The sequence below is a fragment of the Salmo salar genome, chromosome ssa14 (genome assembly GCF_905237065.1).
Source record: "Salmo salar chromosome ssa14, Ssal_v3.1, whole genome shotgun sequence".
NCBI lineage: Eukaryota > Metazoa > Chordata > Actinopteri > Salmoniformes > Salmonidae > Salmo > Salmo salar.
In genome coordinates, this window is record NC_059455.1 from 80,592,290 (window position 1) to 80,606,761 (window position 14,472).

Below are 14,472 nucleotides of genomic sequence, written 5' to 3' on the forward strand. Positions count from 1 at the left end.
AGAACGCGTCTCCTTCCTGAGCGATATGACGGCTGCGTGGTCCCATGGTGTTTATACCTGCGTACTATTGTTTGTACAGATGAACGTGGTACCTTCAGGCGTTTGGAAATTGCTCCCAAGGATGAACCAGACTTGTGGAGTCCACTTTTTTTTCTGAGGTCTTGGCTGATTCTTTTTGATTTTCCCATAATGTCAAGCAAAGTTTGAAGGTAGGCCTTAAAATACATCCACAGGTACACCTCCAATTGACTCAAATTATGTCAATTAGCATATCAGAAGCATCTAAAGCCATGACAACATTTTCTGGAATATTCCAATCTGTTTAAAGGCGCAGTCAATTTAGTGTATGTAAACTTCTGACCCAATGGAATTGTGATACAGTGAATTACAAGTGAAATAATCTGTCTGTAAACAATTGATGGAAAAATTACTTGTGTCATGCACAAAGTAGATGTCCAAACCGACTTGCCAAAACTATAGTTTGTTAACAAGAAATTTGTGAATTGGTTGAAAAACGAGTTTTAATGACTCCAACCTCAGTGTATGTAAACTTCCGACTTCAACTGTAACATTTACATATGTATTCAGAACCTTTACTCAGTACTTTGTTGAAGCACCTTTGGCAGCTATTACAGCCTCGAGTCTTATTGGATATGACGCTACAAGCTTGGCACACCTGTATTTGGGGAGTTTCTCCTATTCTTCTCTGCAGATCCTCTCAAACTCTGTCATTTTGAATGAGAAGTGTCGATGCACAGCTATTTTCAGGTATGTTCCAGAGATGTTCGATCGGGTTCAAGTCCCGGCTCTGGCTGGCCCACTCAAGGACATTCAGAGACTTGTCCCGAAGCCACTCCTGCATTGTACTGGCTGTGTGCTTAGGGTCTTTGTCCTGTTGGAAGGTGAACCGTCGCCCCAGTTTGAGGTCCTGAGCACGGGAGCAGGTTTTCATTAAGGATCTCTCAGTACTTTGCTCCATTCATCTTTCCCTCGATCCTGACAAGTCTCCCAGTCCCTGAAAAACATCCCCACAGAATGATGCTGCCACCACCATGCTTCATCTCAGAGATGGTGCCAGGTTTCTTCCAGACGTGACATTTGACATTCAGGCCAAAGAGTTCAATCTTGGTTTCATCAGACCAGAGAGTCTTGTTTCTCATGGTCTGTGTCCTTTAGTTGCCTTTTGGCAAACTCCAAGTGGGCTGTTTACTGAGGATTGGCATCCGTCTGGCCACTCTACCATAAAGTCTTGATTGGTGGAGTGCTGCAGAGATGGTTGTCCTTCTGGATGGTTCTCCCATCTCCACAAAGGAACTCTGGAGCTCTGTTAGAGTGACCATCAGGTTCTTGGTCACCTCCCTGAGCAAGGCTCTTCTCCCCCGATTGCTCAGCTTGGCCGTGCAGCCAGCTCTGGGAAGAGTCTTGGGGGTTCCAAACTTCTTCCATTTTAGAATGATGGAGGCCACTCTCTTCTTGGGGACCTTCAATGCTGCAGACATTTTTTGGTACCCTTCCCCAGACCTGTGCCTTGACACAATCCTGTCTCGGAGCTCTATGGACAGTTCCTTCGATCTCGTGGCTTTGCTTTTGCTCTGACATGCACTGTCAACTGTGGGATCTTATATAGACAGATGAGTGCCTTTCCAAATCATGTCCAATCAATTGAATTTGCCACAGGTGGACTCAAATCCAGTTGTAGAAACGTCTCAATGTTGATCAATTGAAACAGGATGCACATGAGCTCAATTTCGAGTCTCATAGCAAAGGGTATTTCTGTTGTTTATTTGTAATACATTTGCAATTATGTCTAAAAACCTGTTGTCGCTTTGTCATTATGGAGTATTGTGTGTAGATTGATGAGGCAAAAAAATATTTAACCAATTTTAGAATAAGGCTGTAATTTAACAAATTGTGAAATAAGTCAAGGGGTCTGAATACTTTCCGAATGCACTATATGAAGCAATTTGAAATTGTGTTTTTTACATTGGCTAAAAGTATAGACTCAGAGCTACGAAATGGTATATCATCAAATCAAACTTTATTTGCCACATGCGCTGAATACAACAAGTGTAGACTTTACCGTGAAATGCTTACTTACAAGCCCTTAAACAACAGTGCAGTTCAAGAAGAAGAAAATATTTAACAAGTAGGCAAAAATAAAAAGTAATAATAAAAAGTAACACAATAAGAATAACAATAACGAGGCTATCTACAGGGGGACACCGGTATCGAGTCAGTGTGCAGGGGTACAGGCTAGTTGAGGTAATCTGTACATGTAGGTGGGGGCGAAGTGACTATGCATAGGTAACAAACAAACAGCGAGTAGCAGCAGTGTACAAAAGGGGGGGGGGGAGTTGTCAATGTAAATTGTCTGGTGCCGGTTTTTATGAATTGTTCAGCAGTCTAATGACTTGGGGTAGAAGCTGTTGAGGAGCCTTTTGGTCCTGGACTTGGCGCTCCGGTACCGCTTGCCGTGCGGTAGCAGAGAAAACAGTCTATAACTTGGGTGACTGGAGTCTCTGACAATTTGAATGGCTTTCCTCTGACACCGACTATTATATAGGTCATGGACGGCAGGAAGCTTGGCCCCAGTGATGTACTGGGCCGTTCGCATTACCCTCTGTAGCGCCTTACGGTCAGATGCCGAGCAGTTGCCATACCAGGCGGTGATGCAACCGGTCAGAATGCTCTCCCAGATCCTTTTGAGGATCTGGGGACCCATGCCAAATCTTTTCAGTCTCCTGAGGGGGAAAAGGTTTTGTCGTGACCTCCTCACGACTGTCTTGGTATGTTTGGATCATGATAGTTCGTTGGTGATGTGGACACCAAGGAACTTGAAACTCTCGACCCGCTCCACTACAGCCCGCTATTTGAACACCAATTTCTCCAGAAGGTTGGAAATTGGCTGAAAATTGCTAAGAGCTGAAGAATCTAGATTACTTTTCTTCAGAAGTGGTTTCACCATAGCAGTTTTAGTGCAGTAGGGAAAGTGCCTGTGAACCCTGAGTGATTAACAATAGCTTGCACTTCTTATATGCAATTAAAAACAGTTTTGAAGAAGGTTGTAGGGATAGGATTGAGAAGGCAGGTAGAAGGCTTAAGTTGTGATATCACTTTCCTGAGCATGTCTGTGTCAACCAGGGAAAATAAATCCATGTTGGATAGCTAGCTGACATCAGCCTATAACTAGCAATGCAAATTGATTTCTGAGATATGAATATTACCACACAGTTCATACATGTAACGTTAGCTAGCAAGCCAGCAAGCTAACGTTCACTAGCTAGCTAACAGTACGCTTTAACTTGCAATGAAAATGGCTTTCTGACTAAATTAGAAACGTATAATATCTGAAAATGTAGCTAGACTCTAACCAATATACATGGATGAATGCTTCACAGCAGACTGGAACCACTTTAACTAAGACGCCCTGTGCCGTTTCCATTTTGTTTGTAGCTACAGCTTGTTTGGCCTGTTGTATCAAGTCACTCCGGTTCAGAAAGTAGTCCATCACAACTTTTTCCCACGGATCTTTGTCGATAGCGCTTGCTAAATTCAGGGCAGCAATGTTGTTGAAAGCAGTAGCAACTCTTTTGCAGTTCTCCATGGCTAATGTTGTCTTTCAAAAAAGATGCGATAGCAAGGAATATCTACACATACTGAGCAGCTTATGTTACAGACAGAAGCGTGCTACATGGCAGGCCCATCCGAACTCATCTCTCTGCATGTCTAGCTCATCCATTATCTCAGCCAATCATGGCTAGCAGGAAGGTTCCTGACTTTTTCCGTGGCTAAACAAACTAGGCTCGTAATTACAAAATTGTATTCACAAAATGGTATTAATATTTACAGATGGCATACAAGTTTGTTAAGGCACATGAAAATTCACATGTCCCAGAAGGCCTTTCTAAAAAAATAAGCATTTTGATAAAAAATATTATAATAACGTTCAAATGCGACATACGCCTAGATCATGAAACAGGACACATTTGGCCTTGTGTTTTAGAACATTCAATTTCATCTTGGTAAGCAACTCCAGTATATATTTGGCCTTGAGTTTTAGGTTATTTTCCTGCTGAATTATGAATTTGTCTTCCAGTTTCTGTTGGAAAGCATACTGATCCAGGTTTTCCTCTAGGATTTTGCCTGTGCTTAACTGTATTCCGTTTATTTTAATACAAATTTTAAAAACTCACTAGTCCTTGCCGATGACAAGCATACCCATAACATGATGCAGCCACGACCATGCTTGAAAATATGAGGAGTGGTACTCAGTGATGTCATGTGTTGGATTTGCCCCAAACATAATGCTTTGTATTCAGGACATAAAGTTCATTTCTTTGCCACATTTTTTGCAGTTTTACTTTAGTGCCTTATTGAAAACAGTAGTTACAATGTTGTTGATCCACCTCAGTTTTCTCCTATCACAGCCATTGAATTATGTAACTGTTTTAAAGTCACCATTGGCCTCAAGTTGAAATCCCTGAGTGGTTTCCTTCCTCTCCGGCAACTGAGTTAGGAAGGACGCCTGTATCTTTGTAGTGACTGGGTGTATTGATACACCATCCAAAGTGTAATTAATAACTTCACCATGCTCAAAAGGATATTCAAAAGGGATGTTCAATGTCAGATGCATTGGAAAACATTCCTGGTCTTTGTGGTTGAATCTAAGTTTGAAATTCTCTGCTTGACTGAGTGACCTTACAGACAATTGTATGTGTTGGGTACAGAGATGGGGTAGTCGTTTAAAAATGTGTTAAACACCATTGTTGCATACAGAGTGAGTCCATGCAACTTATTATATGACTTGTTAAGCACATTTTTACTCCTGAACGTATTTAGGCTTGCCATAACAAAGGGGTTGAATACTTACTGACTCAAGACATTTCAGCTTTTCATTTTTAATTGATTTGTCAAAAATTCTAAAAACATAATTCCACTTTGACATTATGCGGTGTTGTGTGTAGGCCAGTGACACAAAATGTGTCACGTCCTGACCAGTAAAAGAGGTTGTTTGTTATTGTAGTTTGGTCAGGGCGTAGCAGAGGGGGTTTGTTTTATGTGTTTGGGGGGTTTTGGTATATGTTCTATGTTAGTATATTTCTATGTCCGTGACTAGTTTTTCTATTTCTATGTTTAGTTTTTTTTTTTACCTTCAATTGGAGGCAGCTGTTTCTTGTTGCCTCTGATTGGAGGTCCTATTTAGTAGAGGTTTTTCAGCTTGTGTTTGTGGGTGGTTGTTTTCAGTCTAATGTTTTTGTACCTGACGGAACTGTTAAGCTGTCGTTCGTTTTTTTTGTTTTGTTTACGGGTTCAAAAAAAGTTAACATGAGCACTCAACCCTCTGCGCCTTGGTCTACTCCCTTCGACGGCCGTTACAAAATGTATATTAATCCATTATAAATGCAGGCTGTAACACAACAGAATGTGGAAAGACCTGGGTACAAATATCTCCAAAGACCTGGGTATAAATACATTGAGCGTTTGCTTGATTCTGAGGAAAGAAAGAGAGAGGGGTTTACACTTGGGACTATTCCATTGACTCCGTTGTGCCAGGCAAGCTCAAGCAAGCAGCTAAATAATATGAAAGATTTAAAATGCTTTTTGATCTCAGGTCTGATTCGCCCCTTCTATAGGGACAGTGAGTGTACTCACTGGGTCTAACTTTTGATAAGCATGATACCCAATTTGGACTCATAGTTTGTCAAGGCTAAAATGTTACTGTTCCGTCATAAGTAGGAGAACAAACCAATTTCTCCTTATCATCTACTGACATTCTCTGCACCTGTCACCTCGCTCGTCCATAAATACATTTTAGAACCATCTGGAGTGCAGCCGAACTCATTGAGACTGTAGTCCAGTCTACAGGTACATTAGCTAGCAGCACCTCTGACACACACTAAGAATCAGACCCCAATTTAATACTCTCTGTTCTTCCTTTCCCTGAGATAATCACTGATCTTTACATTGATTTCAACAGTCATGTCAGATCTGTGATTACCTCAAGGAAGGAAGGAAGGAAGGAAGGAAGGAAGGAAGGAAGGAAAGAAAGAAAGAAAGAAAGAAAGAAAGAAAGAAAGAAAGAAAGAAAGAAAGAAAGAAAGAAGCAGCCCACAAGCACTCCAGTTTATTAGATGATATTACCAATGCACTATGACAGGGTCCCTAGCAAGGGCCAGGAACATAAAACCTAAAAGGGCCTCAAGGTTTAGTCCTGGCAGTTCATTTCTTACTCCAATGTTATATTTTGAGAAACTCCAAAAATTTTCAAAAGTCTGTTATGAAATTGTTTGGACATATTCCCATGGCGATGATGGATGGAAGGTAGCATGAAAGCCTTGTGGGCCATAGAGATGTTTTCTTCCTTCCCTCCATTTTGCCTTGTTTTTTCAGTTGGCATTTCACCATTTTGAATGGTCTGGGACTGAGCCAGAACAACTGTGGAAAGTTGTTTTTGTTTTCCCGCTGCCATTTTTTGTAATGTTGTTTTCAATAAATCTAGAGCTTTTTTATAGAGTTTTCTGAAAGAGTTGAAATGTTTTAAGACCAAGTGGGCCAGGTCATTTCAATGAGTGTCAATGATAAACACAAGCAAGTGCAATATAAATAGCCAGACTGCTAAATAGTCAATGAATGGTACCCAAACTATCTGCACTGACTATAACAACATTTGATTTGATTTGCTAAGGTCAATGGTGTCAATGATCGTTTATGGTCACCACTTACAATACCAATTACTCTGGACATTTACTTAGTCTTTCGACAACATTAAAACACAACACACATCCTTTAAAATCTCAGAAAACTGTAAGGGCTGGTTTCCCGGACCCAGAATAAGCCAAGTACTTGACTTCCAATGGAAATTCTCCATGAAGCATGCTTTTTAGTCCAGGAATAGGCTTAATCTGGATCTGGGAAACCTAATTCTACCTAAAGTACTTAATATATATTAGTTAACACATACAGAGTCTTTTTTCAAACCTTGAGGCCTTATTGCTCCTTATTCTATATTATAGAATGCATTTCTGATAAACCATCTTGTTGTAACGATCATCTGAAAGAGGGGACCAAGATGCAGCGTGGTAATTGGTCATCATTTATTATAAATGACAAAACACTTAAACAAAGAAACAAAAACGAAAGCCAACAGTTCTGTCAGGTGAAAAAGACACAACAGAATACAACTACCCACAAAACCCCAAGGGAAAACAGGCTGCCTAAGTATGGCTCCCAATCAGCGACAACAATGTACAGCTGTCCCTGATTGAGAGCCATACCTGGCCAAAACAAAGAAATACAAAAACATAGAAAAAAGGACATAGAATGCCCACCCAAATCACACCCTGACCAAACCTAGATAGAGACATAAAAAGGCTCTCTCAGGTCAGGGCGTGACACTATTCTTAATTAAAGAAATTCCTTCTCTAAAACATGTAAGGAGCTTCAGATCACTTCACTGTAAAAATAAAAAACTGAAAACAAAAAAAAACAAGAGAAGCACTTGAGGGAAAAGGGGAAGGGTTTCCTGTAGAAACATTGTCACACCCTCTCAGTGGCAGTTAGATTCTGATGCCCTCTTCCTTGAGGTAAGAGATGGGTAATAGCTGCTTACAGGACCGAACGTTATTGCTTCATTTATTTTTGGCAGACACAATTTCAGAGCACCAATTTATTTATATTGCGTTCCCTGTTTTAACCTTGGTGGGAGAGTATTGCAGGTTGTCGTGCCTTAATTCAATTTGGAGACCTTAGTCCACCCTCCTCTCTCTCTCTCTCTCTCTCGCTCTCTCTCGCTCTCTCTCGCTCTCTCTCTCGCGCTCTCTCGCTCTCTCGCTCTCTCTTGCTCTCTCGCTTTCTCTCTCTGCTGCGGCTCTCTTGCGATGTTTTAAACAGCCGCCCTGCTTCTGCCAGTTTAGAGCCGCATACAACGTCATTGCTGCAGCAAGGCCTTTCCTTTGCAGATGGAGTCTTGCAACGGCTATGTTAAAACAGTTATTGTATTGCCTGTTAAGTGTGTGCTAACAGTCCAAATGTATCACATTCTATTATAGCCATCACATTCAGTTGCTAGTCAATGTGTATTACTATGTATTACTGTGTAATGCTTGAAGGACAAGAATCAGAGTACTCATACTGTAGTTCTCTCCTTCCTTCTGAAGTGTACACTAGTTCACTACTTACTCTCCACAAACTTAAAAGCATTGGTTTGGTGATGTGAACAAGTGCACACTTTGGGAGGAAGGAGAGGTAATTGGGAGATAGCCATAGACTTACTCGTCCTGTTTCTTCCCCCTTCATCAGAGTAGCTATGAACCTGACATATGCAAATGTATATCAGTGATCTAGCCTCCACTTGTAGGAAGTGCTCCATCCAGCACAAATCCAATCCTGTTACATCACCTCATTGGTCTCACTCCAGAGACTGATTGTTTGCTGGAATATCACCATTAGAGAAAGCAGTTAAAGGCATACTGTACTTCAGGATTTTGGCAGTGGGGATCTTTATCTACTTCCCGAGAGTCAGATCTCGTGGATACCATTTTTATGTATCTGTGTGCAATTTAAAGGAAGTTGCTATCTAGCACTTGCACAATTGCTAACTAGCATTAGCACTAATGATTGGAAGTCTATGGGTATCTGACTGGAAGTCTATGGGGATCTGCTAGCATGCTAGTAGATACTCATAGACTTCCAGTCATTGGCTCACAAAACTACTTCTAACTTCCTTAATACTGTACACACACATAGAAATGGTATCCACAAGTTCATCTGACTCTGGGGGAAGTAGATAAAGGGCCCTCGTTGTCAAAATCCCAAAGTCGTCTTTTAAGGTGAAAGTGAAACGTAAGATTTTTCTATTATATTAAGTAACACTCTTTAGAGACGGAGGATTTGACTTTGGCGCTTTCCAAATTGTCACATTCACTATTGTCACTTTCTCCAATTAGAGGAGAAAGCGTTGAGGAACTACCGTAAAACTTCAATTAAGCAAAAAGTCTCAAATAGCTGCCTGTCCCTTGTAATAGCTGGACAACTGCACAAATTTCAGCAAATAAACGGCTGTTAGATTAAATATTTCAGTAATGCCTCGAAAAACTGATGACAATGTTCTGTTATTATCACAATTAAGAAACTGCTAGCCATTGTCAGATGAAATAAAGAGTTAACAATGATGATGTCATTGTTGTGTGTGTAGGTGGCAGGGAAGTCAGGCGCAGGAGAAACCAACTTGGTGTAACTGGAGTAGTTTAATAAAGATAAAACAAACTCCAAAAGCCAACGTACATAAAAAAAAACACTGGTAAAATAACCCGTCGCGCACCAATTCAAATACACGAGCACATAACAACAAACAATCTCTGACAAGGACATGAGGGGAAACAGAGGGTTAAATACACAACATGTAATGAATGGGATTGGAACCAGGTGTGTAGGAAGACAAGACAAAACCAATGGAAAATGGATCAATGATGGTTAGAAGACAGGTGACGTCGACCGCCGAGCACCACCCGAACAAGGAGGGGCATCGACTTCAGCAGAAGTCGTGACAGATGATGAAAGAAAATAGGGTTAGAGGATAGATGATTCCTGCGTTAGAGGACTAGAGATAGTGATGACAGACTTTGTTGGGAACCGCCTGGAAGATGTTAATGTACAGCTCAATAAGTCCTGGTAATCCGATCAGCACACTACCTCCGAAATGAGCTTTACATGATCCATAGGGCATGAAAAGATCTTTAAACACACACCTCTGCCAACACATGCAGAGGATTCACTCTCTTCTGAAAATGTTCCAAGGGAAAGAGGATGTGTAACTCGCATTCTCATCCCTGGCTTGTGATTGGCAGATCAGAGCCCTGAAGTGCTAGTGGCTTGTGGGAAGTAAAAAAAATGACTCCCCCCCCCCCGGGAGTTGAAACGCACGCCGACACATTTTGATGTTTTTGAAGTTAAAATTGAATATTGAATCTTGAGACTCAAAGGCCTCCCTGTGGCAAGGCAGATTGTGATCATGTAAATATTCTTATCAGTTCCTTGAATGACTCCTCTGATGAAACCAGAGGAGTCATTCAATAATTTCCAACTTGAATCCCACAATGATTGTGCAGGCACAGATGGTCTCTGCACATATGGTTGTGGTGTTTCCGGGGGTTTCCCTCAGCTATAATAGGAGCCAGTGCTTAAATATCCTCCATTTTTGTAAATACTCTGCAACCAATCCAAGCATCAATCTGGACTTTATTACCAACAAAAGAGTGTTTGCATTTGTCCATTTCATCAATTTCATAGACTTCTATCCAAACCATAGATAGTGCCCAACAGATGGCTCACAAACACAAAGCAAACACTACAGTAGCTTCCACTGAGAATGGTGCTGCCAATGATACAGTGAGACGGAACAAAAACACTCAACACCACACACACAACAAATACTCCCCCCCACACACACACACACACACACACACACTCCTGCCTGCTCTAACATGACAACAAGAAGCACTCTACTGGGGGAGATGGAGAGGCAGAGGGAATCAGACAGCCCATCCGTGTGGAGGGCTAATCTAGAGGAAATGAGTGAGTGTGAGTGTGTGTGAACGATCTGGGTGCCTTGTCACAGGGAATGGATGAGAGTCTGATTGGGCCCATGTGTGTGGCATGGGCTTGGGGCAGGGTTGCGTATGTGTGTATGAAGCACTCTCTTTAAGCCCCCTCTCGGCCCAGCATGAGCATGTGGGAATCATGAGTGACAGAGTCCCCCTTCGTCTAATCACCCTTCACCCCCCATCATCACAAACACTACAACTCACCTGCCAATATCCACAACACCTCGCTAGGCACGGCTCGGTTATTTTTCAGCACCTGATGATAATCATTATGTCGGTGTGTGTAGAGAGAGCTAAGAGGCATCCTCTTGTACAGGTCTAGCAGCCAAGTGTGCGATGCTAGGTGTAGCTGTTACTTTCTCATATCTCTTTCTTTCTTTGTATGCTACACGTCAGGCAATAGTTATTAGCAAGCCTGCATGACAAATGGTATGCCTATTAGTCTTAATAATTACTTAGTAACTTGTTTTAAATCCACATCATAAGCAGTGAAGACAATGGCTATGAGACGATGGCTTTTACCGACATAGAAAACAGCCATTTTGTGGTACGAACACGGGGAGCAGACTGAACAACATAAAATAAGGGATTTGTCTCAGTTGAGAGAGGACATTAACTTCGAGTCCTTCCTGATGAGAGGAGCGCTGCGCTTACTGGCGGGTTTGAAGGGCCCCTCAGAGGTTTGTGAGGCTTTAAAAAACCCTGTGTTTTTACATAAAGGCCTATTGAAACCGCTCCAGTTGACTCCTCAGAGACAGATCTGTCTCTCTGTGAGTGAGTAAACACCTCCTTCCGTGGTGTTCCTCACTGGGACTTTAAATGTTCATTGTCAAGTCATAAGACTAGGATATGGGTTTATTGGGCTCAATGCTTTGTTGTTGAATGTGTAATAGTGTGGCCTCAACCGCCTTGTTTGTAATACAACAGAGGTTTTGCATTGGTACAAATCTTTATGATCACGCACACACTCATTCACGTGCATGTGTATAGTACACAGGCATGCTCACACACACACACACACACACACACACACACACACACACACACACACACACACACACACACACACACACACACACACACACACACACACACACACACACACACACACACACACACACACAAACACACAAACACAACGATGACCTTTGTGATGGCAGTAGGGATTGAGTGCTTTGTAATCGGCATTTGAAAACACAGCTTTATTACTCGGGGCTGGAATGGTGAACTATCTGAGCATCAATCAACCAGGTGAAGGGACTCTATCCCGAGGAGAGGACAGGAAGCCACCTGCTAAAACTCCTCTCTGGCACAGTTGCCATACCAACTGGGCCTAGCGGTCTCCATCTGAACCTTGATGAGTTAATAAAATGAAAAGAATCTTCAATCCCTTCTGCATCCTCTCCACACGCACGCGCACGCGCACACACACATTGACATTGACACTCTGACTTTCTGCCCTTTATTATTAATCCGGACAAAAACACTTCCGATCCTTCTGTAAGTATGTCATATAGCACCTTTGAAATGTAATTATCTCTAGATGACACAAGACACACACATAAGAGTTCTGTAGGTCTACATCACATGGAGAGCTAAGGAAATTGTATTTTAATCAAGTAGACCTTTTGTCTGATTTTTGTATTGATTTGGTGTTGGGTTAGGGACGGTTTTAATCGTGTGATATTTATTCAGAGTCCTGATGGTATTGGTTTCCTCCGTGTAAGTCACGTTTGATTAGTTAAATATTTATTTTTCCTGATCTACCTGTGAATGTCGATATACATACTGGTAATATGCATGTGATATATGTCTGGGGGCTCTCCATAAGAAAATTCACCATTGTGGAAAATATCTTGTCAGTGTTCTTCTAAGAAACAACTAGATTTGTATTAATGTGTAGACAGTTCACAATGTAATTAGTGTAATTAGCGAATGTGAAGTTATTTCTCTTCTTCTGTTTCACCATATGGACCTATACCCCAAGGGACTTTAGGAGAAAAAAGAGGATGGGAGCCTGTCTTAGTCCTAAGGGAGAGAGAGAGAGAGAGAGAGAGAGAGAGAGAGAGAGAGAGAGAGAGAGAGAGAGAGAGAGAGAGAGAGAGATAGAGAGAGAGAGCTGTCAGCAGTTTTTTCAGCTGCAACCCTAATTATGCACTAAAGCTTTATTTTTTTATATAACAGGATGTTAAATTTCCATATTTTCATCTTAGATTAGTGGCATGATTTTGATAACTAGACAAAAGAATAATGAGCCATGGAATGAACCAACATTCTAATGTATAACAGAAATTGCTGTCATCTGAGGTGGTCAGTCAACAAAATAAATGGCCGTACATTTCTTACTGCAAACTTTCAGGGAAAGTCTTAAAATGATAATTTAAGTATAGTTTAAACAATGTGGAAACATCATTGATTCAACCAGTTTTTGCCCAATGGACAGCGACTGTACAGTATGCTTCAAAGTTTATGCAGACCTGTGATTTCCTGCTACTACTTGCTAAGATGTTACATTTTCAGTTGAAAATTAAATCCCAAGAAACCGTGCATGTGAAGTTTTCCAGAAAACTGTGATGATGATGATGCATTTTGCATCATGGACTAATGAACAAAATACAACAAAAAAATTAGTGAACTATCCCTTTATTAATATAGTATAGGCCTACCATCAAAAGGTCCTGCAATCACAGGCAGTATTTTACTATCACCCCTGTATTTCAATGAATTCTCAAAACACACGGCAACAGTCTTTCTTTTGTGATGCCAAACTCCTCTGAATCAGGAGTCCTTTTCAGCTACAAATGCCAATAAGTGATCATTTTAGTTCACAGTATTACAGTTGTGAGACCCACATGAATTCAATGCATTTACAGAAGTTTCAATATCCCAAATTAGACATAGTCAGAAGGGAAGGCAAACATATTTCTGTTCTATATGTATGGTGTCCATATTAGGACAATCTTAGCAGGAGTCTTTTATATCGGCGGTCCTAATTTTTTAATATGGTGTCCATATTAGGACCGCCGATATAAAAGACTCCTGCTAAGATTGTCCTAATATGGACACCATATTAAAAAATTAGGACCGCCGATATAAAAGACTCCTGCTAAGATTGTCCTAATATGGATACCATATTCATGGACAGAATCTACCCTTTTCAGGGGCTTTTTAAGTTATTTGGGTAAATATCATTTTTGGAGGAGCATGCTTGTTTTCCTGTATTAGCTAGGCCAGTGGAATTAAATTGTGAGAAACCCATAAACTTTAATTCAGGCCATTTGACACGCGGCTAACCATTATGCTTCATTTCTTCTTGCCACTGACAGGTAATTCAGATTAACTTTGAGGAGTTTGACCTGGAGATTGCCTACGACACGCTAACCATCGGTGACGGAGGGGAAGTGGGTGACCCCAAGACAATACTCCAAGTGTGAGTGGCTCAGCACTTTACTGTATCTATATTACTGTGTTTCACACGCTGGAACAAAATAAATGTAATGGTATCGAACACATCCAACACATGGTTTCTATGTGTTTCATAGCATTCCATTCACTTCATTACAACCATTATTATGAGCCGTCCTCCCCTCACCAGCCTCCTGTGGTGGGTTTTATGTATTCTGTATGCAAATGGTATTGACTGTTAAGCCAGTTAACTACTATATGGACTAGAGGTCCTCAAAAGTTCAGGTGGTCTTTGTGATTCTATATCCATAACATAGACTACACTATTGTTGAATGTACTGTATTCCCTGCACCGCATATGAGACTATCAAGGCACAAGGCGAGACCCAAATGCAGACACAGGAGGCAGATGGACTCTTACAATGTTTATTAATCCAAAGGGGTAGGCAAGAGAATGGTCGTGGAC

The 14,472-nt window shown here is 41.2% G+C and overlaps 1 protein-coding gene across 1 annotated transcript in view; it reads left to right on the top strand.

The window, feature by feature from the left end:
• Positions 1 to 14,472, top strand: part of LOC106570400 (CUB and sushi domain-containing protein 3-like) — a 725,317-nt gene that overhangs the window by 378,885 nt on the left and 331,960 nt on the right. The window contains 1 exon segment of the mRNA XM_014142665.2: positions 13,928 to 14,031. Coding sequence (XP_013998140.1) covers positions 13,928 to 14,031 — 104 coding nt within the window.